The 23425-nt window shown below is 40.0% G+C and overlaps 1 protein-coding gene across 1 annotated transcript; it reads left to right on the top strand.

The window, feature by feature from the left end:
- The first annotated feature begins 14806 nt into the window (after positions 1 to 14806).
- On the top strand, positions 14807 to 23201 carry CCDC160 (coiled-coil domain containing 160). The gene is made up of 3 exons (XM_024746581.1): positions 14807 to 14973; positions 16088 to 16145; positions 22178 to 23201. The coding sequence occupies exon 3, from the start codon at positions 22202 to 22204 to the stop codon at positions 23177 to 23179; it is 978 nt and encodes a 325-aa protein (XP_024602349.1). The 5' UTR covers positions 14807 to 14973; positions 16088 to 16145; positions 22178 to 22201; the 3' UTR covers positions 23180 to 23201.
- Positions 23202 to 23425: the final 224 nt, after the last annotated feature.

Here is a 23425-nt window from a genome sequence, read left to right as displayed (position 1 = left end):
CAATACATATTCTGCTGTTAGTGGTAGAATTTTGTGTAAATATTAATTAGGTCAAATTAGCCAATAATGTTGTTCAGTTTTTCTATATTCTTAATGACTTTCTGTCTACTTGCCCTATCAATTATTGAGAGAGGGGTGTTGAAGTCTCCAACTATAATTGTGGATTTGTCTGTTTCTTTTTGCAATTCTATGAGTTTATGCTTCATGTAATTTGAAGCTCTGATATTAGGCACAAAAGTATTTAGGCTTCTTATCTTATCCAGAAGAATCAACTGTTTTATCATTATGCAGTGATATTCTTTACCCCGGTAATAGTTTTCACTCTGAGAATCTACTTTGTCTGATATTAATATAACCACTTCAGCTTTCTTTTGATTAGTGTTAGCACAGTATCTTTATCCATCCATTTGGTTTTATCCTATGTGTCTTTATATTTAAAGTTTCTTGAAAGTGACATATATTTGAAACTTTGTTATTCAATATGACAATCTTGAGGTGTATCAACCATTTATACTTAATGTGATTATTGATATGTTTCGGTTTAAGTCTACATTTGTACTATTTATCTTCTATTTGTCCCATTTCTTTCTTGTTCCTTTTTCTGCCTTCCTTTGGATTGAGTATTTTTAATTATTACTTCTTATCTCCTTTGTTGACATTAGTTATAACTCTTTGCAGTTGTTTTTTTTTTTTTTTTTTTTTTTGCGGTACGCAGGCCTCTCGCTGTTGTGGCCCCTACCGTTGCGGAGCACAGGCTCCGGACACGCAGGCTCAGCGGCCATGGCTCACGGGCCTAGCCGCTCCACGGCATGTGGGAATGTGGGATCTTCCCGGACCGGGGCACGAACCTGTGTCCCCTGCATCGGCAGGCGGACTCTCAACCACTGCGCCACCAGGGAAGCCCTGTCGTTGTATTTTAATGGTTGCTTTCTTGGGCTTATAGTACAGGAAGTTGTCTCTTTGCATGGTACTGCTGGACTATAAAAATGACCACGCAAGCTGAGCTATACAAAGAGATCTTAATAATGAGAAAGTAACGATAGTCCTGTGAGCTTGAAAATTTTAACCAAAATATAAAAACTCTTTTACTGTTGTTTATAAATGTATAGAGAAAAGAAAATGTAGTAAAGTGAATATGTATCTAGTACACTGTAATTTAAAATATGAAAAACGTCGAGAATTAAAGTGTTTTGTTTCTTTGTTAAAAAAAAAACTTATCAAGAAGACTTCCTCTTCCAGGAATATGGTATAGACATACTTTTTCCTATTCCTCCCTCTAAGTACAACAGAAGAAGACTCTGAAAGTTGGACTGAAACAGACAAACCATACTGGCTAGGGACCTTGGTCCCCAAGGAATAACATGGTGTTGAGTTCCCCGGGTTTTCTTTATTGCCTCATTTTTCCCAGACATGGAGATGAAGAAGTTGGCAACCCAGAAATGCCAAGAGGAACAGACCCAAAAAAGTCCCAGTAAAAAGCTGCACTCTTTAGCCAAAAGGCCAGGAGAGGGGCAACCTAGAAAGAAAGAAAACATTTTTCAGGAACTGCTCTAATCCAGCCAAACACCACAGAAAAATCTGTGATCCCACCCCCAGCTCCAGCAGCAAATGCTCAGTAGCTGGCTTAGAATTCCACACTAAGCAGGCGGCAACAAAGTGCTGCAACACTCCCACCAGGATAGTGTCAGAGAAAGCCGAGTCAGGAGCCAGGACTTCCACTCTGCTGACCCATAATAAGCGTCCCTTCTTCCTCCCTCCCCCCTGTAAGGTATAAGTGGAGACCACATGGACAGCTTGGACTTGCCAGTCCTGGCTCCTTCCCCTCCCCACTGGAGCGGTAGCAGAGGTAATACTAGTTTCACAAAATGAATTGGGAAGTGTTCCCTCCCCTTCTATTTTCTGGATGGGATTGTGCAAAACTGGAGTTAAATCTTTAAACATTTGGTAGAATTCTCCAGTAAAATTATCTGGGTCTGAATATTTCTTTGGGGGGAATTTTTAAATTATAAATTTATCTTTTATATAGAAAATCTTGAAGAATTCACACACACACACACACACACACACACACACACACACACACAACATCTTAGAGCTTATAAACCAGTATAGCAGGATACAATATCAGTATACAAAAATCACTTGTATTTCTATACACTAGTGAAGAACAGTCCAGAAATGATATTAAGAAAATAATCCTATTTACAATAGCATTAAAAAGAATAAAACACTTATGAATAAATTTAACATGAAAGAAGTGCAAGACTGGAAACTACAAAATATTATGGAAAGAAATGAAAGACCCAAATAAATGAAAAGAACTCCATGTTCATGAATTGGAAGACTTAATATTGTTAAGCTGGCAATAGTCTCTAAACTTGAAGCTTTATTCTACGAAATTTTGGATATAAGTAAATTATGTTAAATTTGAACAATTCCCTCAAATATTCCCTCTGATAGTCATAGCCTGAGCTTGAAAAGTAAATTTATTTTCTCTAAATGACCGCATAGTGAATACTTCAATTACCAAAAAATTATTAGCACTCATTGACCAAAAACCCTTGCTTTTGGGGGTGTGAAATTTGGGGGGATTCCAAATAACAAAATTCCAAGCCAACATGACAAATATGTGCTATTTGTAGATGATTATTCATTTGCTTTAACTAAAGTGTAGATAACAATAATAAAAGGCTATGTATTAAGTTATTGAGGAAGGTGCTGGTCTTATCCATTAAATATTAAGCAGGGGAAAGTAATCTAGGCTACCTGGCTTTAAGCATTATGGGTCTAGTCACAGATGTATCTTATTTTAGCCTGATTTCTAGGAGTATTATTGTCATCTAACTCAGGGTTCCCCAACCCTACCGTCTGAGGCCTGTTAGGAACCAGGCCACATAGCAGGAGGTGAGTGGCGGGAGGGCAAGCATAGCTTCATCTGCCGTTCCCCATTGCTCCCCATCTCTCACATTACCACCTAAGCCATCACTCGCATTACCGCTTGAACTGTCCCCCCCACCATCCGTGGAAAAATTGTCTTCCACAAAACCTGTCCCTGGTGCCAAAAAGATTGGGAACCGCTCATCTAACTCATACCCCTTGGTTCTAATTCTGTGTTCAACATGTAATTTTTAGTTATAATTATACTATTCATGTAGGTCTGCTTAAGGGGAAATAAATCAATCATTTAACATATGCTTCTTGTGCTAAACACTGTGCTAAGTCCTGGGCATAGAGTGGGAAGATAGCAAGTAAGGCCTCCACCTTCTTGACATTTAAAGATAATTGGGGAAACAGACCTTAAATAAATAAACCTACAATAAATATTTAATTGCAAATTAGGATAAATTTTCTAAGGGAAAAGGACAGGATGCCATTGGATCAGGTGGTCAGGAAAAGTCTCTGAGAAAGTAACAGTTAAGGTGAGATAATGATGTATGAATAGGAGTTAGTCATGTCAAAAGCATGGAAACAATATTCCAGGAAGAGGGAACAGCAATTGTCAAGAACCAGAGGTGAGAGAGAGTTTGACATGTTTGAGGAGCTGACAAAAACATCCGTTTGTCTATGGCATTATATGAGGGGACATTAGGGATATATAGGCAGAAGTTAGATCATACAGAGTTTGTGGTTGTCTGTAATGGTAAATAGTTAGGAATTTATCTAAAGTTCAAATGCAGTACTTTGAATGGTTTGACCCAGGTAAAATGATCTAATTTTCATTTTTATTTTTTTATTTTGCTCTCAAAGAACTTTATTTTTTCTACAGTCCCTTCTTTTTTTTTTTTCTTTTTTGGCCATGCCATGCAGCACGTGGGATCTTAGTTCCCCAGCCGGGGATCGAACCCACACCCCGCAACAGTGGGAGCACGGAGTCCTAACCAATGGACCGCCAGGGAAGTCCCCCTCAAAGAACTTTATCTTTTAAAAATTTTATTGGAGTATAGTTGATTTACAATGTTATGTTAGTTTCAGGTGTACAGCATAGTGATTCAGTTATATATATATTCATAATATACATATATTCATTCTTTTTCAGGTTCATTTCCTGTGCAGGTTATTACAGAAAATAGAGTAGAGTTCCTTGTGCTATACAGTAGGTCCTTGTTGGTTATTTATTTTATATATAGTAGTATGTGTATGTTAATCCCAAGCTCCCAATAATTTTCCTTTTTAAAAGATCACTCTGGTTGCTGAGAATGAATTGGTTGAGGAGTTGGCAGAGGACATCACAAGGAGGCTATTGAAGTAATATAAGAGATAGATGTTAGTAGGTGAAGGCAGAATGGTGGCAGAGGAAATGCAGAAATGAGAAGAGCCAGATGTGAGCCCTGAGGAGTGGTCATTGAGGAGCTGTATAGGAAAGTGAGGTGTTGTGGAAGCAGAAACTGGTTCTAAGTGGGAAGTAATATAATCAGGTGTGTCAGAAACTGGAGAGGTTGAATTCAATAGGAGGGAAAAGTATGTCAAATCGATATGGCAGCTTAGTGATCTTTTCTGACCTCTGTAAAAGTTTTAGTGAATCCAGAAGCTGTGTTGAAGTGGGCCAAAGAGGCAGTATAGGCTTTCTGTTTCTGGCATGTCATCACTGCTGAGAACAACAAAAAGTACGGTTCATAGATAAGAAAACATCTACTGAAAAGCCTTGAAGGTCTGTAAGGTAAGGAATTATCAGGCTAAAACCTCCAAGATTGTGAGAACATAGAGAAGTGAAGTAATGAAATCAGTTTTGTCCTGAAAACAATTGAGGAATTTGGGTGTTTGAGGATTTCAACTTCCCAAAAGCCATTCAAAACATAGGGGTAAAAGACACAAGCCCAGAGACCAATTAAAGGTGAACAGTCTAATAGAAGTCCTTTTCCTATTAAACTGGATTTCTTCCCCAAAGGAATAAATCCTCAGTAAAGGAGAACTTAACTTGCTTTCCCGCCCACTCCCCCAGGGACTACAAAAGAATATTTTCTTGGTGGTGCCAAGCAGGACAAGGAGGAAAAAATTGGCCGAGAAGCTGTCATCATGCAGCCCCAAATCACACTGCTGGGGTGACTCAAGACATCTCTAGTCATAAATTTAAAGTGATTCTGGCCTGTTAATATTCCCAGACACTTAGCAAAAGCAAACATAGATCCTTTGTGAAGAAATTCACCTTTGTCCTAGATCTCAAAGAATTTGTTCAAATTATTTTGTAAGGAAAGTGAGCAGCTCACAAAAAATGTTAATAATCAAACAAGGAATTGAATTACCATAAGTGAGAATTAGCAAAAAGTAACAGACAGCAGAGCCATATGTGGAGATAATTTAGATCTGGGAATTATTAAACACAGAATATGAAGAGGTATACTTACTACGTTTAAAGAAGTAAACATGTGTGTGGGAAACAAGAAATGCTAAAGAATGACCATATTTGAAAAACAATTTCATTGAACTTCAGAAAGAAAGAAAAAAATCATGATTGAAATTAGGAACTCAATAAATTGAAGAGATTAACAGCAATTTAGACACAATTAATTAGGGAATTAGTGGATTGGAAGACATTTCAGAAGAAATTATTTATAAGACAATAAATCTTAAAAGTTCTCACAAGAAAAACAGTGTAACTGTGTGGTGATGAAAGATGTTAACTAGAATCATCGTGCTGATCATTTCACAATATATACAAGTATCAAATCACTTTGATGTACACCTGAAACTAATATAATGTCATATGTCAATAATATCTCAAATTTTTTAAGAAAAGAAATTATTCAGAAATCAGAACAGAGAGGCAAAGAGGTAGAATATATGAAAGAGGCTAGAAAATGATCTTGTAGGCAGGCTTTGCTATTGTTTGATAAGTTTCAAACCAAGATGTATAATAAAGCTTTTGTTCTGACAAAAAAAAGATAAAAGAAAGCAAACAAGAAACTTGGAATTTAGAATGATAGACTCAGGTCTGAAGTATACACTTAATCAGAGTTCTAGAAGAAGAGTCAAGAGAGGCAATAGCTGAGAGCTTTTCAGAACTGAGCAGAGACACCGGAGTAGAGCAGCCAGAGAAAAGACACAGATTACTTTCAAAGAAAGGAGAGACACTAGACAGCTAACTGACAGCTGATTCCCAACAGCAACAGTGCAGTCAATTGACTATCGAATTATAGCTTTAATGTGCCAATGGAAAAGAACTATCAATCTACAAGTGTATGCCTTGCAAAAGTATCTTTCAAGCAAGAGAGTGAAATATAATGAGAGGAACTGCCACCAGTAGAACCCCATTAAAGGAAATTCCAAATGTAGAATAATATTTGTTGCAGATGCCAGAGATTCAGAAAGGAGAACAGAGCAAAGCAAGTGAAAATATATGAATAAATCTAAATAAATATTTAATATTAATACTAATTAATATTAAATAAATAGTAACTTAATTACTTTAGAAAGTAATTAAGTCTTAGAGGGTTAAAGTATATAAATATATAGAATTAAAATATAATACCAACACAAACTGAGAGGGAGCAGTAAATGAACCTAGTATTTAAAGTTTCTTTTGTTGTCAGAAGAGTATAAATTAGTTCCAAATTTTTGTAAGTTTTCATATTGCAGTCTCAGGAATGGATAACTATTTAAAAATAAAATCAGAGGGCATAATCTTGAAATTGAAAGATAAGGAAACTGTGGAATAAAAGAAGGTGAGAAAGAAGGGAAAGAAAAGTGGAAAAGAGGAACTTAACAGAACAAAAATAAGGCTATAGAGTTAACCCAAATATTCAAGTAGCTAAACTGAGCCAAGATTGTCAGACTGGTCTTAAGAAACATACAACCAGTTAAGTTATTTACTGAGACATATCAAAAAACATAAGAAATCAGAAAAGTTGAAAGGAAATGAATGGGAAACGTATATATCCTAAAATAGTACGCAACCCAACTCGATCTCCAGATTCAAGGCAATTCCTATGAAAATCTCAGCTGGCTTCTTTACAGAAATTGACAAGTTGACCCTAAAATTCATATGGAAATTCAAGGAGATCAAAACAGCCAAAACAACCTTGAAATAGAAGAACAAAGTTGAAGGATTCATGTATCCCAATTTCAAAACTTACTGCAGCACTGCAGTAATCAAGACAGTGTGGTACTGGTACAAAGGTAGACATATAGATCAATGGGATACAATGGAGAGTGCAGAAATAAACCCTCAAATTTATAGTCAATTTATTTTTTAAATTTATTTTTTAATTGAAGTATAGTTGGTTTACAATATTGTGTTAGTTTCAGGTGTATAGCAAAGTGATTCAGTTTATATATATGGATATATTTTTTTCAGATTCTTTTCCATTATACACTATTACAAGATATTGAATATAGTTCCCTGCACTATACAGTAAATCCTTTGCTGTTTATCTATTTTTTATATAGTGGTGTGTATCTGTTGATCCCATAATCCTAAATTATCCCTCCCCTGCCAACAGTCAACTGATTTTTGACAACGGTGCCAAGACATTCAGCAGGAAAAGAATAATCTCTTTAACAAATGGTGTCAGAAAAATTGGATGTTCACATGTAAATGAATTGTTGGCCAATTCTCTCTTTTTGTTATCCGTTTTAGTAAAATGTCACTTGGATTTATCACTGGGATTCATGGAATCAACGTAACTACACACTTTGCTGTCTGTGCGTGAAATGAATACAGCTGTGAAGCGACCAATTACCAGCAAACTTTGAACAAAGTGATGTGATTGATTACTGATCATGATGCACATCTGTTAGTTACATAGTTGCGTATGGATTGAAGAGCTAGCAGCAAAGTCTGTAACTATGCAATTACAGTTAATATACTGTGGTAATTAAAATTTGAACCATGTTTTTGGGAGACTGGTGTTATTTAATGAACTGAAATTTGTGCATATTGAAACCAAGCAAAATGAGAACTATCTGTATACACACTTTACTTATTAGAGCCTACCTTCAAGTGATATACTGTATAGCACTCACGTATAGTACCTTGCGATATGCTTCCATTTCTTCCCTCCATCATCTGTGCTATTTTTGTCATACGTTTTACTTTTACATATGTTATAAACCCACAAAATGTTGATAATTTTTGCTTTAGGCAGTTGAATATCTCTAAAGAGACTCGAATAAGAAGTCTTTATATGTACCTATATATTTACTATTTCTGGGGCACTGCAGCCTTTGTGTAGGTCCAGATTTTCATCCTCTATCAGGACTGAAGGACTTCCTTTAACATTTCTTGGAGTTCAGGTCTTCTGGTGATGAGATCTTTCAGCTTTTTTAATATCTGAAAAAGTCTTTATTTGCTTTTGCTTTGAAAGATGTATTTACTGAGGAACGAAATCTAGGTTGACTTATTTTTCTTGCACCACCTTAAAGGTGTTGTCCCACTGTCTTCTGGCTTGTATTTTTTCTGATGAGAAATCTCCTATCCTCAGTATATAATATGTCTTTTTTCTCTGGCTGCTTTTAAACTTTTCTGTATCACTGGTTTTAAGCAATTTGATTATCACATGCCTTGGTGTAGTTTTCTTTATGTTTTTTATGCCTGGAGTTTGTTGATCTTACTAATTTTTGAGTGTCCAGTACTTTTGAGTGTCCAGTGCCCAGCATACTACCTGATATGTTGAAGATAAATCAATAAATATTTCCTAAATCAAGAATGATTTTGTAAGGCAAATCAACTACATGAATGCATCTGTTTGGATTTCCAAATAGTTTAAATTGTTAAACCAAAATCACTTTCACCAACAAGTCTTATTATCTTTTTCTGAGGGCTCTTATTTTCACTCCAGCTCCTCCCACCTACTGCCTTGCACAGTAAGTTGTAGTAAATCTGAATTATCTTAAGTTTTCTAACCTGTCATGCTGTTTTGTGTTTCTGTACCTTTGCACATGCTATTTCCTTGGCTTTTACCTCCTTGGTCTGCATGGAGAACTACTATATATCTTTCAAGACCCACCTTAGAGGTTCAACTTCTGAGGAACTTAAGACTTCCTTGACTCAAACCCCTTCCCCATCTGATTGACCACTTTTTCATCTGAGCCCATCCTTATTTTATAAATATTACCATCACGGCATTTATCACATTTGTCTACCTGAATGCTTCTAGCATTTAGCCCAATTCCGGGCATGTTGAGGTACTCAACAATCATTGCTTGAATAAATGGGAGTTCGGGGAAATTTAAGAAAAAGAACAGAGAAATTAGAAGAAAGTCATATAAGGCTGGATTCAGTTGCTTTTGAATCAAAATTTTATTGAGGTACACAAACATAAAAAATTTGCAAATCTTAAGTGTACAATCCATGATTTTTACATGTAAAAGCATCAATATAACCAGTGCCCAGATCAAGAAATAGAACATTACCCAAACCCCAGAAGCCTGCCTGGTGCCCTCTCTCGGTCACTATCTCCCTAAGATAACTATTATTCTAACTTCTAACACTAGCAATAAGTTTTGCCTGTATAATGACTTCTATATTACAGGCAAGACTGGATCAAAATTTGATACTTTTATTATACAGGACTACTACTACCAATGGCTAAAACTTGTTGAGTGCAAACACAGTTATAATTGCTTTACATATATTAACTAATTTATCCTCAAAGCCACACTGTGAAGTAGGTACTATAATTACTCCCCATTTACCAGTAAAGAATCTGGGATACAGAGGAGTTAAGCAATTTGTTCAAAGACCCATAACAGCTAAGTGGTAGAGCTGGTATTTGAACCCAGATAACAAGTTTCCAGAACTTGTGCAGTTTACCGAGTACCTAAGAGAATGAAGAGCCGAGGGTGGGCATGAGCTGCAGTCAACCTGGCTGAGTGTTCCTGGCTGCACCTGGTCTGCAGCAATGTACAAACAACATCAAACTCTATATCTCAGCAACATATGATATGTCAACGGTTTGAAACAGCTACTGTTCATCACCTGCTATTGCAAAATGTGAATGTCAGAACACGAGATATAGGGTCTCCCAGGCACTTGTGGCCAGATGCCCTTTATATGTCAGTGCTGCATAGTTGTTGAAAACCAGACCTCCCTGAGTTCAAACCCCAGCTCTGCTACTCCCTAACCGTGGGACCTTAGGCAAGTTACTTAATCTTTTTGTGGCTCAGTTTTCTCATCCAAAAATATAGGTAATAATAGTACTTTATGAAAGTTAAAGGAATCACTCCTGGCACAAGGTATGAGCTCCATTCATTCATTCATCTATTGAACAAATATTTGTTCAGTGCCTACCATGTGCCAGGCACTTTATTTGGTGCTTAGGATATATCAGTGAACAATCAAAGATCCCTGCCCTCTTGGAGCTTATAGTGTAGTGCAGCCTGGAAGGGGGGTGGATGGAGAGAACAGAAGAAAAACAACATAGTATAGTATTTTTGAAAATGATAGGTGCTATGTTTTTAAAAAGTAGAGTAAGGATAAGGAGCAGTGGGAATGCTGGAGAGGTTGAAAGTTGACAAGGTTAAATAGAAGGGTAGGGGTAGGCCTCACAGAGAAGCTAAGATTTGAACAAAGACTTGAGGAAGGTAAGGAATTAAGATATGTGGATATCATGTACATTTCAAAGAGCATTCAAGGAGAGGGAACAGGTAGCTAAGTCCCTTATGGTAGGAGGGTGCCTGGGTGTTCTAGGAACAGCAAGGCAGCCAGTACTGATGGAGTAGAGTCATCAAGGGACAAAGTGGCAGGAGAGGAGTTCAAAGAGGTATTGTATGGGGAGGGGTGAAAAAGAGGGTACAGGGATTCTCCATGCAAATCCTGTGGGGCCTTGTAGGCTGTTATAAGGATTTTGTTTTTTACTACAAGTCAAATTGAGAGCCTTTGTAGGCTTTTGAGCAGATTGGTAACATGGTCTGACTTAATAGTTTATAACAGTCTCTCTGGATCTGTGTGGAGAATAGATGGTGGGGGGTTGTGGGTTGAATTGTGTCCCCCCCCAAAAGATACGCTCAAGTCCTTACCCGCCCCTGTACCTATGAATGTGCTCTTGTTAGAAATAGGGTTTTTGCAGATGTAATCAAGTTAAGATGAGGTCATATTGGATTAAAGTGGGCCCTAAATCCAGTAACTAATGTCCTTATAAGAGGAGGGGAATTTGGGCACAGACACCCACAGAGGGAAAACAGCTCTGTGAAGACACACAGTCACATAGGGAGAACACCATGAGAAGACAGAGGCAGAGATTGGAGTGATGTGTCTACAAGCCAGGGAAGGCCACAGATTGCTGGCAACCCCCAGAAGTTAGGAGAGACAGATTGTCCCTCAGAGGCTCCAGAAGGAATCAACCCTGACGACACCTTGATTTCAGACTTCTAGCTTCTAGAACTGTGAGAGAATAAGTGTCTGTTGTTTTAAGCCCCCACCCCTGGTTTGTGATACTTTGATACAGCAGCCCTAGGAAACTAATACAGGGCAAGGGTAGAAGCAGTTAGGAGGCTAGTTTTCATAGTCCAGTCAAGAGATGACAGGGGTCAGGATCAGAGTGGTGATAGTAGAGACAGTGAGAAGCCATCAGATTCTGAATACATTATGAAGGTACAGCCAACAGAATATTCTCATGTACAGGATGTGAAGTGTGAGAAATGTTAGTTATTATTATCTGCATGAATAATTTAAATAGTTATCAACATGAGGGCTTCCCTGGTGGTGCAGTGGTTAAGAATCTGCCTGCCAATGCAGGGGGCACGGGTTCAAGCCCTGGTCCAGGAAGATTCCACATGCTGCGGAGCAACTAAGCCCGTGCACCACAACTACTGAGCCTTGCTCTAGAGCCCGCGAACCACAACTACTGAGCCCGTGCGCCACAACTACTGAGCCTGCGCTCTAGGGTCTGCGAGCCACAACTACTGAGCCCACGTGCCACAACTACTGAAGCCTGCGTGCCTAGAGCCCATGCTCCACAACAAGAGAAGCCACCGCAATGAGAAGCCCGTGCACCGCAATGAAGAGTAGCCCCTGCTTGCTGCAACTGGAGAAAGCCGGCGCACAGCAACAAAGACTCAACACAGCCAAAAATAAATAAATTTATAGAAAAAATATTTATCAGCATGACACATATACCTATAAATGTGTATTTTCTCATTGTCCCAAATATCCCAGGCTTGAGGCTACTCAAGCAGGGATCGTTTGCCAGGGAAATCAAAAAGAAGCTTATTTTGCTGTGTGATCAAAGGGTAAATCACATTACTTGCCTGGGTCTCAATATCCTACTTGGTAAAACAAGAAGCTTGGGTTCCATTGTATGAGTGTATGATTCTATTACTATCAAGTGCCTTGTTGCTTTGGTATTGATAAAGGTCCCAGAGGGTAGTAAACTGTTTTCTGTCTTCCATTTTTGAAAACCTATCTCCAAGTCTGCAGTAGCTTGGAATAACAAAACTCTCTGTCCTCACTGTTGTTTACTCTCTGCCATTTGATACTTGAGTACATGAAGGAGTGACCCACCATATTTAAAAATAGAATGTAATTTATTATGCAAGACCAAAGTAACCCTTTGTGCATTTTTTCAGGGATATGGAAGTGGAGTGGGCTTGCCTGATGGGAGTCTGGGACTCTACCGAAAATAAAGGTTTGGAATTCTAAATCTCAAGACTTTGGACTCCACTTCCCAGAACGCAATTATCACCATCACCTGAGTTGTCACCGTCAGTGCGTTTTTGCTTTTCTTTTTGGCTGTGGGAACTTCGTTCCCCAACCTAGGATTGAACCTGGGCCCCCCACAGTGGAAGCGCAGAGTCCTAACCACTGGACCTCTGTGGAATTACCCTCCATCAGTGTGTTTATATTTTAGGAGGGTTAATGAATGTATAAGACAAGGTAATACTAATACTAACGGTAATAGAAACATTTATATAGGGTTTGCTATGTGTCAGGCATCACTCTAAGGTTTTTTGTTTGCTTGTTTGGGCTGCGTTGGGTCTTTGTTGCTGCATGCGGGCTTTCTCTAGTTGTGGCGAGCAGGGGCTACTCTTCGTTGCGGTGCGCGGGCTTCTCATTGTGGTGGCTTCTCTCGTTCCAGAGCATGGGCCATAGAGTGCACGGGCTTCAGTAGTTGTGGCACACTGTCTCAGTAGTTGTGGCTCCCGGCTATAGAGCACAGGCTCAGTACTTATAGCACCCGGGCTTAGTTGCTCCGTGGCATATGGGATGTTCCAGGACCAGGGCTCGAACCCATGTCCCCTGCATTGGCAGGCGGATTCTTAACCGCTGCGCCACCAGGGAAGTCCCTACTCTAAGGGTTTTAAAAATATTAACTCACTCAATCCTCACAACATTCCTATGAGTTAGGTTCAATTATTACTCCTATTGTACAAACAGGGAAACTGAGGCACAGAGCAATTAGGAAAGATTCCTTTATTACATTAATAAGGGATCTTATATCAAGCAAAAATAAATGTAACCCTTTTAAAAGGATTAAAATAGACATGATAAATGCAAGGCAATTTAGAGACTTAATGTTGAGGAAAGTAGTTTTGTCAGAATCCCACAGACTAATTCTGATGCGGTCCATAACAAAATCCATGTTGACATTAGGCTTCTTCCTTCCTCCAAACTTTGTTGACACTGGTTCTCTAAGGAGGAAAAGGAGACTGAGAACCAGGCCCCCAGGCACCTGAATGCAACCTTGCCAGCCACCAAACACCTGTTAGATGCGGTTCCCAAGAAGTTTTGAAGTTTTGAAATGTATCCTGGTCTTGTTTCTAAGTCACCCCCTTGCTAGGTCTTGAAAAATTAGACTGCCGCTTCTTAGATGTGCATAAACCTCCCTTCACCTGAGATTCCAGAGCCAGTGTTTCCTTTCACCTTCATGCTTCCTAGAAAATACCAGCTTTCCTAAAAGTCACTATGATTACTATTTTGGACACTCCAGACCCTCTCTGTTTCAGGCCCTACAATCTTTGTGAGGGCCATCTTTAGGTCAAGCCCAGGCTGGGTCCCTGTTAGAATATAGCCAAGGTGTGTTGTCAGTGTGTGTGGCCAATTTGATGACGGAAGAATAATCATTGGGCAACCAGGCTAATCAAAGTCTGAGAAGGTCGCTTATTTATTTAACAAAATAGTAGGACTGAAATGAAGGACGTGGGTTTGTACCCCCAACCAAATCCTGGAAGTTGTGAGCAACCTTTGAAGCTGGAACAGAGTAGTTTGGGGACTGATCAAAGGAAACCACTTTACACTGCCGGTAGTGTAGGACTAGTTGCCTGCAGTAGGTTTTAAAGTCAAATAGGTGCAAGAGTGGTTTAGAGAAATTCCTGAGTGATGCATGAGGAAACCGTGGGCTACCCGGGGTACAAGCCCAGTCTCCCATAGGGGCACGACGGGGGGACATGCTCTCCTGTCACACGCCCTTAGAAAGTCGATCAGAGGCAGAAATTCTGGCCAGACCATTGTGCGGACGGGCGGGGGGCGGGGTGCAATTCCCATATTGTCAAGGACCCTGAACCAAATCCAGGCTACCTTCCGGAGCTAACCGTCCTCCATGTCACGTTACTAAACTGCAGGCCTAGGGATTATCCCTGTGTCACTCCCTCCTCCCCCACAATCGCAGTGTCCAGGTGGATTTGTGAGTCACCCAGACCCTCCGTAATAAGCCCACCATGGGTGGGGCTGCCTCGCAGTTTCTCGACCCTTCCCGCCCTGACTCAGCTCTCTTCATCTTCGAGCTCGACTTTCGTGCAGGCAGAAGCCGCCGCGGCGCCCGCCCCACCGGGCATGCTCAGTGCTCGCGCGGGCTGTGACGATCGCCAGGCAGCGCCCGGCCCGGCGCTCTGGGCAGCGGCGCGCGGGTCCCTTTAAATCGGGCTGGCCGGTTGCCAGGCAACGGCACGGCTCGCGCTGGCCCTGCACTGCAGAGGCTCTGCCCGGGGCCGGTCCGGAGGGGTCGCGTTGGCCAGCGCTGAACCCAGGGCAGCCGCCCGCCGCTGGTGGTCGTCTTCAGGGAAGAGGGGCCAGGGCCCACCGGACCCCACCCACGCCGCCAGGTATGTCTGCGCCCGGCCCGGCCAGGGCTCCCCAGGCTAGCCCCTCGCCCTCCCTGGGTGACCCGGGCGGAGGCAGCGCGCTCCCCGCCTCGATGCCCACTGCGGGTTTCTTCACCCTTTAGGGTCCCGGCCGGGAACTGGCGGGCGTTTGGGAGGGAAGGGGACAGGGTGTGGGACTGGGGGTGTGGAAGGAGGAGTGGGGTCAGGCCTCGCCCCTGCCCTCTTCCTCACGGCCCGCCAGCAGAGGGTAGGGACTGGAGAGGTGGGAGGTGTCACCTGCGGTGGCGGCCCGGGCAGCACCCTGACCCTAGCCACCTCTTCTCCACTGGAAGCAGCGGTGGCAGGAGTTTAGTTAACCATTTACAGAGAAAACCCCCAAACTATGCCTGCTTAGATGCAGCTTTATAGCAAGAAAGTGACTTCCATGCTAATAAAGTACTCGGCCTTTTGGAATTAAGGCGACTTCGTATCTTTTCTCCTAGAAGGAATTATTCCACACTAATAATAAAGAATTGGGGGTAAGAACTGTGCACAGGGCCCGGTTTTCAATGGTACTTTGCTTCGCTCTCAGTATCGGCCAAACAATAGAGAAGACAATTTGGCCGCTTGGCTCCTATGTGAGGACCATGAAAGATTAAGGCAAAAACCGGGATCACTTCCCTTTTTAATGATTTTTCAAAATAACTAGACTCTGGGGGAGGGAGGCAATGCCTCGGCTCCAGCCTCTGCTAACGCGGCTCTTGGCCTGCTGCTTACTAACAAGCATGCCGCTGTGGCCACCAGTGGTAGCTCATTTGTTCAATGATTGCTAAAGGCGAGGAGGTACCGTGTTGAATAAGATGCCACCATGATTCTTGTCCCATCTGATATTTGCATTGCTTGGGGAAGGAAGACTTAGTGGTGTGGTAGTGGGGAAATTGGGTTGACAAGTTCAAAAGAAAACTTGCTTCAAAGTGTCTGACATCGCATTTCAGGTAAGCCAAACAACATTAAGGCTATCACTTGTAATTTTAAGCTACATCTCATATGAACACAGATTTGGGCATTTTGGTTAATTATATATTAACCAAAATATATAAAATATATTTTATATGTAATATATTTTCTTTTTCAGTTCAACCTGGAGAAGGAGAACAGCGGCATCAGACAGAAGACCTTGGACGTCAGGAATTGTAAGTATCGTTTTGCTGGCTGATAGCTGGTTATGGAGGTTTAAGAAGCACAGAGCCTCACCCAGTGTAAATCTTCAATCTTTTAACTAGACCATTAGTCTGCACTGTCAGTACACTATCAAAAAAGCCTCATGAAAATACAAAAGAAAAGTGTCCTGAAGACTTTAGGTAAGCCAAATAAACTTTAAGGGAAAAATAAAAGCCCTTTCCCTAAAATGTCACCCCCCCAAAACCTCATAAGCCAAAAGAGAAGTTATAAGTACTTACAGAAACTCAATTAGAATCAAAACATTGTAGGATTTTCAGGAAGAATATTAAGGGTCATTCATTCAACAAATATTTATTGAGGGCCACTATGTGTCAGGCAACAGCAGGGATACAACCATGAATAAGATGCCAGGAGATCACAGCGTATTGGTAAAATGAAACTATGTATGAAATGATGCAGAAGCACAAGAAAAACTCAGAGTGCGGAGTCATCCTTGATAATCTTCAAACTGATACCCCAGTTGTAATATTTCTAAGATATTATTGGTGGCTCTGAAAAACACTGGGACATTTGGAAAGTTCATGGTAAAGCAATTGGTGATAAAAAATGCAAATCTCTTCTGATGTAGAAAAGACTACAACTCTTCTGCTTAGAATCAATTTAGCTTTGGAAATTTGCGGACATCAACAATTTACAGGATTTAGGGCTAATTCTTCCATGAAGATGCAGGTCGAATTAATGTAAGATTCAAGTTTAGGTTCCCTCCTACTTACCTTAATAGTACTTCCTTTTTTTTTTTTTTTTTCAAACTGACTTTTTCTGAGGTCTGATGACTTCAGGCTGGCAACTTTGAAGCACATATCTTTGGAGAAGGGTTGGGTTATTTGACTGGTTTATGTTCCGAGGGAGGGTAAGGAAAATCTAAAAGAGAACAAAACCCATGGTGTATAGTATACTTTAAAATTGCTTCCATTTTCATTTTCAATAATTTCTCCTAACCACCTAGAAATAGGTATATTGTCCCTATATTACATCTGAAGAAACTGAGGTTCACAAAAGGTAAGTTTTCACATAGTTCTAAAGTGTGGGAGCCAAGATATCTGATTCCTTCAGTCTTTTTTTTTTTTTTTTTACCATAGTCCACACTTAATTCCTTTCTCAAGAACTTTCTTTTCCTTCCCCACAATTTTGCATGGTAGAACATGTTTACCCACCTTCCTTCAGACAGCTTTGGGCAGTCCTCATTTTTGTATTTAATAGTTTCTGTAAACCAATGATTTTGGAAAGGCTGGGGAATGGAGAAGCTCCCCTAAAGGGAGCAGGTCAGCATCTTCTGGAGCAAAGAGAGGGGATAATGATGGCTGTGTTTTGTGCCTGGGAACAGTGGAAGCAGAAAAATAAGTTGAGAACTACTGCTTTTATGTGAGAACAGATTGGACAATTGAGCAAAGAAGCAAGGCCAGTGACTTTCTTTGAAACAGATGTTTTTTTTCCTGTCTTGGCCAAGCAGTTTTTCTGAGGGTTGAGAGAACCAAACCATCCAAGAATAATGGGAAAACGTTGCCTGGGCTAAGAAGGGCCTTTTGTCTTCCCCTTACTGCCCCATCACAGGTTGGAGATGACCTTTGCTAAACATCACTCCCAATTTACAAAGTTTGGGATGAAGCACTCGTGTGAGGTGGGAAAAAGCCTCTGGAGGTTTCCCAGTCCCTGCCTACCCCTGCTTGGAAGAATAATTGCATTTTGCAGACAGATCAAGAATTATGCAAAAGAGATGGTCCTGAAATTTTGAAATCAAATCTAATGTAAATGAGATAAGGCAAGAAAGAAAAGAGATCTTTGATTTTTATGTCATCAAATTTCCCTAAAGCATGTGGTTTAAAGTATAAATATTTTAGAACATAAATAATTAGATTTCACATATTTGATCACTTATCCATCTTAATATGAGCATATTTCCCAGGACCCCACACCTTGAAGATGAAAATTGGATGGTTTTGTGGGTTTCTCCTTTCACAATAAACAGTGTATTACTTTCTGGAACTTTTTGAAGACATACATGCATTCACCCAAGATTTTTATGAAACAGTTTACCTAAAGATCCATAATAAGTGATCACTCTTTGCTTAGCTTTCAACAATTACATTATATGATATTACATTATAAATCCATTTTCAGTTTATCAGTGGTTCCCAAATTCTTTAGGTGAGTAGAAACCATTTCCATGAGTCAAGAAATTTCCTTACTCCACCAAAGTGCCCTACTAGTTTGCCACTGCAAAAGTAAGTCACCAGAGGATGAATGGTGATGTTTTCAGGGAGACACTAACTAGAACCGTCAGGTGTCCATTATCAGTTCATGTCAGAGACAGATGAACAGATGTAGCCGTATAATGGACAACCATGCCTTAACAGTGCAGTCCCAAGGACTTCTGGGGGATCACTGGCTTAGAGGACCACTAATGTTGTTTTTGTCATATGACTTTATATTGTTTTCCTGTGTTTTCGTTTCTTTAAATTTTTCATTTCTCTTGGACCTCCCTCCCCTACCCTTCAGTCCTTCAACATCCAGTATAGTGTTGGGTAGGCACTTGTAATAATAAATGACCCACTAAAAAGGCATGCTTATACTTTCAATAATGGCTCTGGTTTGATTTGCCTTATGCTGCGACAAATTACCTAATCAAGTTTATTGAAAGCAAGATGGCTGCCACGCCAGGGTAGAGGAAGGAGTATCATTGTCTTAAAGCATATTTCTTGTCTTTGCCAAAGAATACTAATGTCATACTTGTTCTGCGTAAAAAACAAACCACGCAATCTGTGAAGAGAAAATGAGCCTGGCACCTTTTACCCGCACTCTGGGCTTTGCCATACTCTGTGACTAGATTTGGGAACAAGCCCTTAAAGGATATCTTGCCAATGAAAGAGAAAAAGAAAAAAAGAAAGGAAGGAGGGAAGGGGGAAAGGGAAAGGGGAGGAAAGGAGAGAGAGAAAGAGAGGGAGAGAGAAAGAAAGAAAGAAGCAGCTCAGAGACCCCTTGACCCTGCCCTGTGTAAGCTATGGGAGGGAAATTCCAAAAGGCTTTTCAGACCTTTCTCTTTCTGGCCTTTGATATGTGACATGCAATTCTCCTTACCCTCCCCCCTTCATTTTTCCTCTCTCCTTTTGTGGCCCTTTAAAAACACCTAAGCTCTGAAAATAGTGGGTTGTTTTCTTTCAATTTGTGGAGTGAAACCTAACAGAAGAATAAAGAGGAATTTTAGAATAGGCACTGATCTGGGAGACAGGGTCTCAGTTTTACCACTATAGGCTGTGTGGACTTGGACAAGTTACTTAACTTCTCTGAGCCTCAGTTATAAAATAAATGGACTCTTCCCAGTTCTGTGAAAAGCATGGGCTGTATCAGGAAATTATACAGAGGTCCAGGAAAGAAATGTGGTGATGCTGGAAAAAAATATATATATATGTTTTTAGCCAGAGATTTATGGGAGGGTTGGAGATAGAAGGCACTTTTTCAAGGTGCAAAATCATTAATGAAAAGAGCTTTCTATTTTAACCTTTCTCTATACCCAGACCTCTATCTCAGATTTGTCATTATTGCTAGCTTCATGTATAAAGTGGTCTCACCTTGCCCCTCTGCATACCGCTTTCCTGATCAATCTCACCAATGCCTTTCATCCAGAATTAGGTAGGAAGAATAGTAATCTCTCTCCCATTGCTACCTGATTAGAAGCATTTTAAAACTTTTAGAGAGTTGTCTGGTAAAAATTTGACTGCTAAAAATGTGACTGGGCTTCCCTGGTGGTGCAGTGCTTAAGAATCCGCCTGCCAATGCAGGGGACACGGGTCCGAGCCCTGGTCCGGGATGATCCCACATAACGCAGAGCAACTAAGCCTGTGCACCACAACTACTGAGCCTGCGCTCTAGAGCCCGTGAGCCATAACTACTGAGCCCACGTGCCACAACTACTGAAGCCCGTGTGCCCAGAGCCTGTGCTCCACAGCAAGAGAAGCCACCGCAATGAGAAGCCCGCGCACCACAACGAAGAGTAGCCCTCACTCACCACAACTAGAGAAAGCCCGCGCACAGCAACGAAGACCCAACGCAGCCAAAAATAAAATAAATGAATAAATAAATAAAAATGTGACTGGCAATTAGTATTGCCATCTTTTCTCTTTCCTCTGTTCCTTTCCTTTATGATCCCTGTAATAATTCCCAGCATTTGCATTCATATTTCTAGAGAGGAAAGCAAATGGGATTATGGTCATCTTCCTCTTTAAGGACAGATAGATCATCGATGCTTCTGGATGGTGACTAACAGAAAAATAAAGTCAGAACGGACCATTTCAGGAGAAAGGAGAGGATGCTCCAGTGGCAAATACATACCGTGAATTTCAAGTTTTGGCTTACTACTGTGGTCTGATTGACTAAACTTAAAGCTTGGGTTATGGCTTTTGAACCAATCGTTTTAACACCTTCACTGCATATTTGTACCTTTTCCTTTCCTCAAAGCCAAATAGTTGTCAGTGGAGATGTATCCTTGGGTATAGAGTGAGTCCCTTCCCTCTTCTTTTGGGGGGAAGGTGTCAGGCATGTAGGTATCGAGTTTATTCTCTCATTGTCTGTAGTAAGAACAATTTGTTAGAATTTAAACTATACTCGCTAAAAAGAAAATTATCAAGAAATAATATAGAAAAAAGTGGTTATCTCAGGGCCACAGGATTATGAGGAAGATTTCTTTTGGTTTTTTCTTGTACGTGTGATTTTCTGTATTTTCCAAAATTCTACAGATAACATGCACTACTATTAGCATCTTTATATAATATGAAATATTACAGCTATTAAATATTATAATATATTAATATCATATTACATTTATAATCTTTAATAATATTAAAGAAAATATTAATTAAAAAATAAACACAACTGCCATTTTTTGTTACCAAGATAAAATTACATTTGTGTTCACGGGAAAAATAGATGCAGGCATACTTTGATTTTTCTCGGTGGTAATCTTCCAACTATATTACAGCAAATTAATGTATAAGATGAATAAAGTGACCCCCTCCTTCTTCCCACCCTTTGGCGGTAACTGCAGTTGCCAGTTTGGTGGCTTCAGATGCCGGTGGCCCTTCAGCATGTTGCTTGGGTCCTTCTTTCTCCCTTCTCTCAAAAGTAGTTACTGATCAAATGTTTCTGTGTTTTAGGAAAGCTCTATGTTATGGACTGTCTTTGAATAGGGAAGACTCCTTGAAACAAAATAAGTATCCTCTAATTTTTGTAAATTTAGAAACTTAGCTGTGATTTAGTATGCTAAGTTTTCACCTAAAAGCTATATTTGGAATCAGTATCTCGAGAAAAACCCATTTGGTGGCATTAATATTTTCAATTGTTGACATTCGGTTCTCATCATGAAATTGCTGTCAAAACGGATAGAATTCTGTACGCTTGGCAGTCTTGCCTAAAAGCAAAGCCCAAGACTGGAATAGCAGGAATTTACAGGTCAAGACAGAAGGGCGTTTGGCAGCGTTAGTCATAAGGAAGTCTGCATGGTATACTTTACCCAAAGCAGCTCACATTGCATTAAGCACTGATGTTTTAGTCACTTTAAAGAATGAATAAACAGTAGTCCAACCGAAAAGGACTAGAAAAAAAACACCAGGCACATTGGAAGCACAGATTTAACTTATCAATATTAACCTATTAATTTAAAGTCACTTTTACTGTTTCAAAGCAGTTGTTTTCATGCTGCTTTCTCATAGAATTCTTTTCTCTACAATAAATAGCCAAGTGTGTCCATTTATTGGTTATATTTCATAGGATCAGAGAATTCTAAAGCTGGAAAGGTCTGTAGAACTTAGCTAGTTTAGCCCTTTCCATTTATAAATGAGGGAACTGAGGCCCAAGTCACTCAGTGAGTTCGAGGGAGTGCCAGCCCTCAAATATTTAGGTTCTTTCACCCCTGAGCCAGGATTCTTAGTTCTTTCCACTACCCCCGCTGCCAGTGTAAATATGTGCCTTGATTTTAAATTTTGTTTTTCAGGAATTGGAAGAGGTGCCTGAAGAAATGGATGCTAGAAGAAAACACTGGAAGGAGAATATGTTTGCTCCTTTTCATAGTGCACAGGATATTCTAGATGAGGCTTCTCAGCTTGAATCCTCTTCTGAACAAATGACTTTAGGTAAGGCCAAGAGAATGGAAGGGATTTTTAACTTGTCTAGTAGAAAGTTTCAAGAAGAAAATAAATTTAAAAGGAAAGAAGTTATTTCTCAACCAAATGAAAATGAACAAGAACCAAATTTAAGAGAGAGAAAGATAAACATTTCAAAGAATGAGGCAGACACAAATTCTGCCTCCTATGAATCATCTAATTTAGACATTGCAACTGAAGAAAGCTTTAATAGTGCAGAAGAGCCTCTTAGCTGGGGTACAGAGGAATTATCAACTCCACCACGAAAAGACAAGAAGAAGAAATTCACTGAAGGAATGTCTCCAAAACTTCGCCTGAATCTTTTGAACGAAGAGCTGGAAGCGCTTAATATGAAATGCAGGAAAATAGAAGAGGAATTCGAAAATGCGGAAAAAGAACTTTTGAACTGCAAAAAAGAAGTCTCCTCAAAACCCCTAAATTTTCAAGAAGCAGGGATGGAAACTTCCAAGAAAGACTGGGAACTTCAAGCTTTAAGAAATGACCTCTCTGAAAAAGCAACAAACGTTAAAAACTTAACAGAAGAGCTCCAGCAAGCCAAAGAGGTCATCCACAAGTTGAGCCTTGAGAACAAGGATTTAAAAGAAGCTGTTAGGAAGTTAAAGCAGCAAACTGAGGTTGGAAATGCACTACTACAGGAAGAAGTGAAATTGTATTATGAATTAGAAATGGAAAAGATACACGGGGAGCTCAATGCCATCAAGAATGAACTGAGAGCGGAGAAGACCATACAAGCAAGAAACAACAGAGCCCTGGAGCTGCTTAGAAAACACTTTGCTTCTGTAACGTCACCAGGTACCCCTGACAGCTTTATGGGGGATTCTTTTTTTAAATAAAAAAATAAAAAAGCCTTTCATTAGGCAAATGATTGAGCCAAATCAGTGTTTCTTGTGCTTTCTTTGTGTACAACTTAAAACATGTGTGAAGGGATGTGATTTTCATGTTTGGTGAATCAAGATATCTGTGAAAGGTATAGATGTTAGCTTCAAAGCTTCAGCTTTCTCTTTCTAATGAATTTATTGCCAGAGTCCAAATAGAAATGAAGTTTTAGAAATCTCTTTACATATATATATATATATATA

This window comes from Neophocaena asiaeorientalis, unplaced genomic scaffold (genome assembly GCF_003031525.2).
Source record: "Neophocaena asiaeorientalis asiaeorientalis breed wild unplaced genomic scaffold, Neophocaena_asiaeorientalis_V1.1 scaffold1019, whole genome shotgun sequence".
Classification (NCBI taxonomy): domain Eukaryota; kingdom Metazoa; phylum Chordata; class Mammalia; order Artiodactyla; family Phocoenidae; genus Neophocaena; species Neophocaena asiaeorientalis.
Note: the sequence above shows the minus strand (reverse complement) of the source record. Positions and strands in the feature narration are given on the sequence as shown.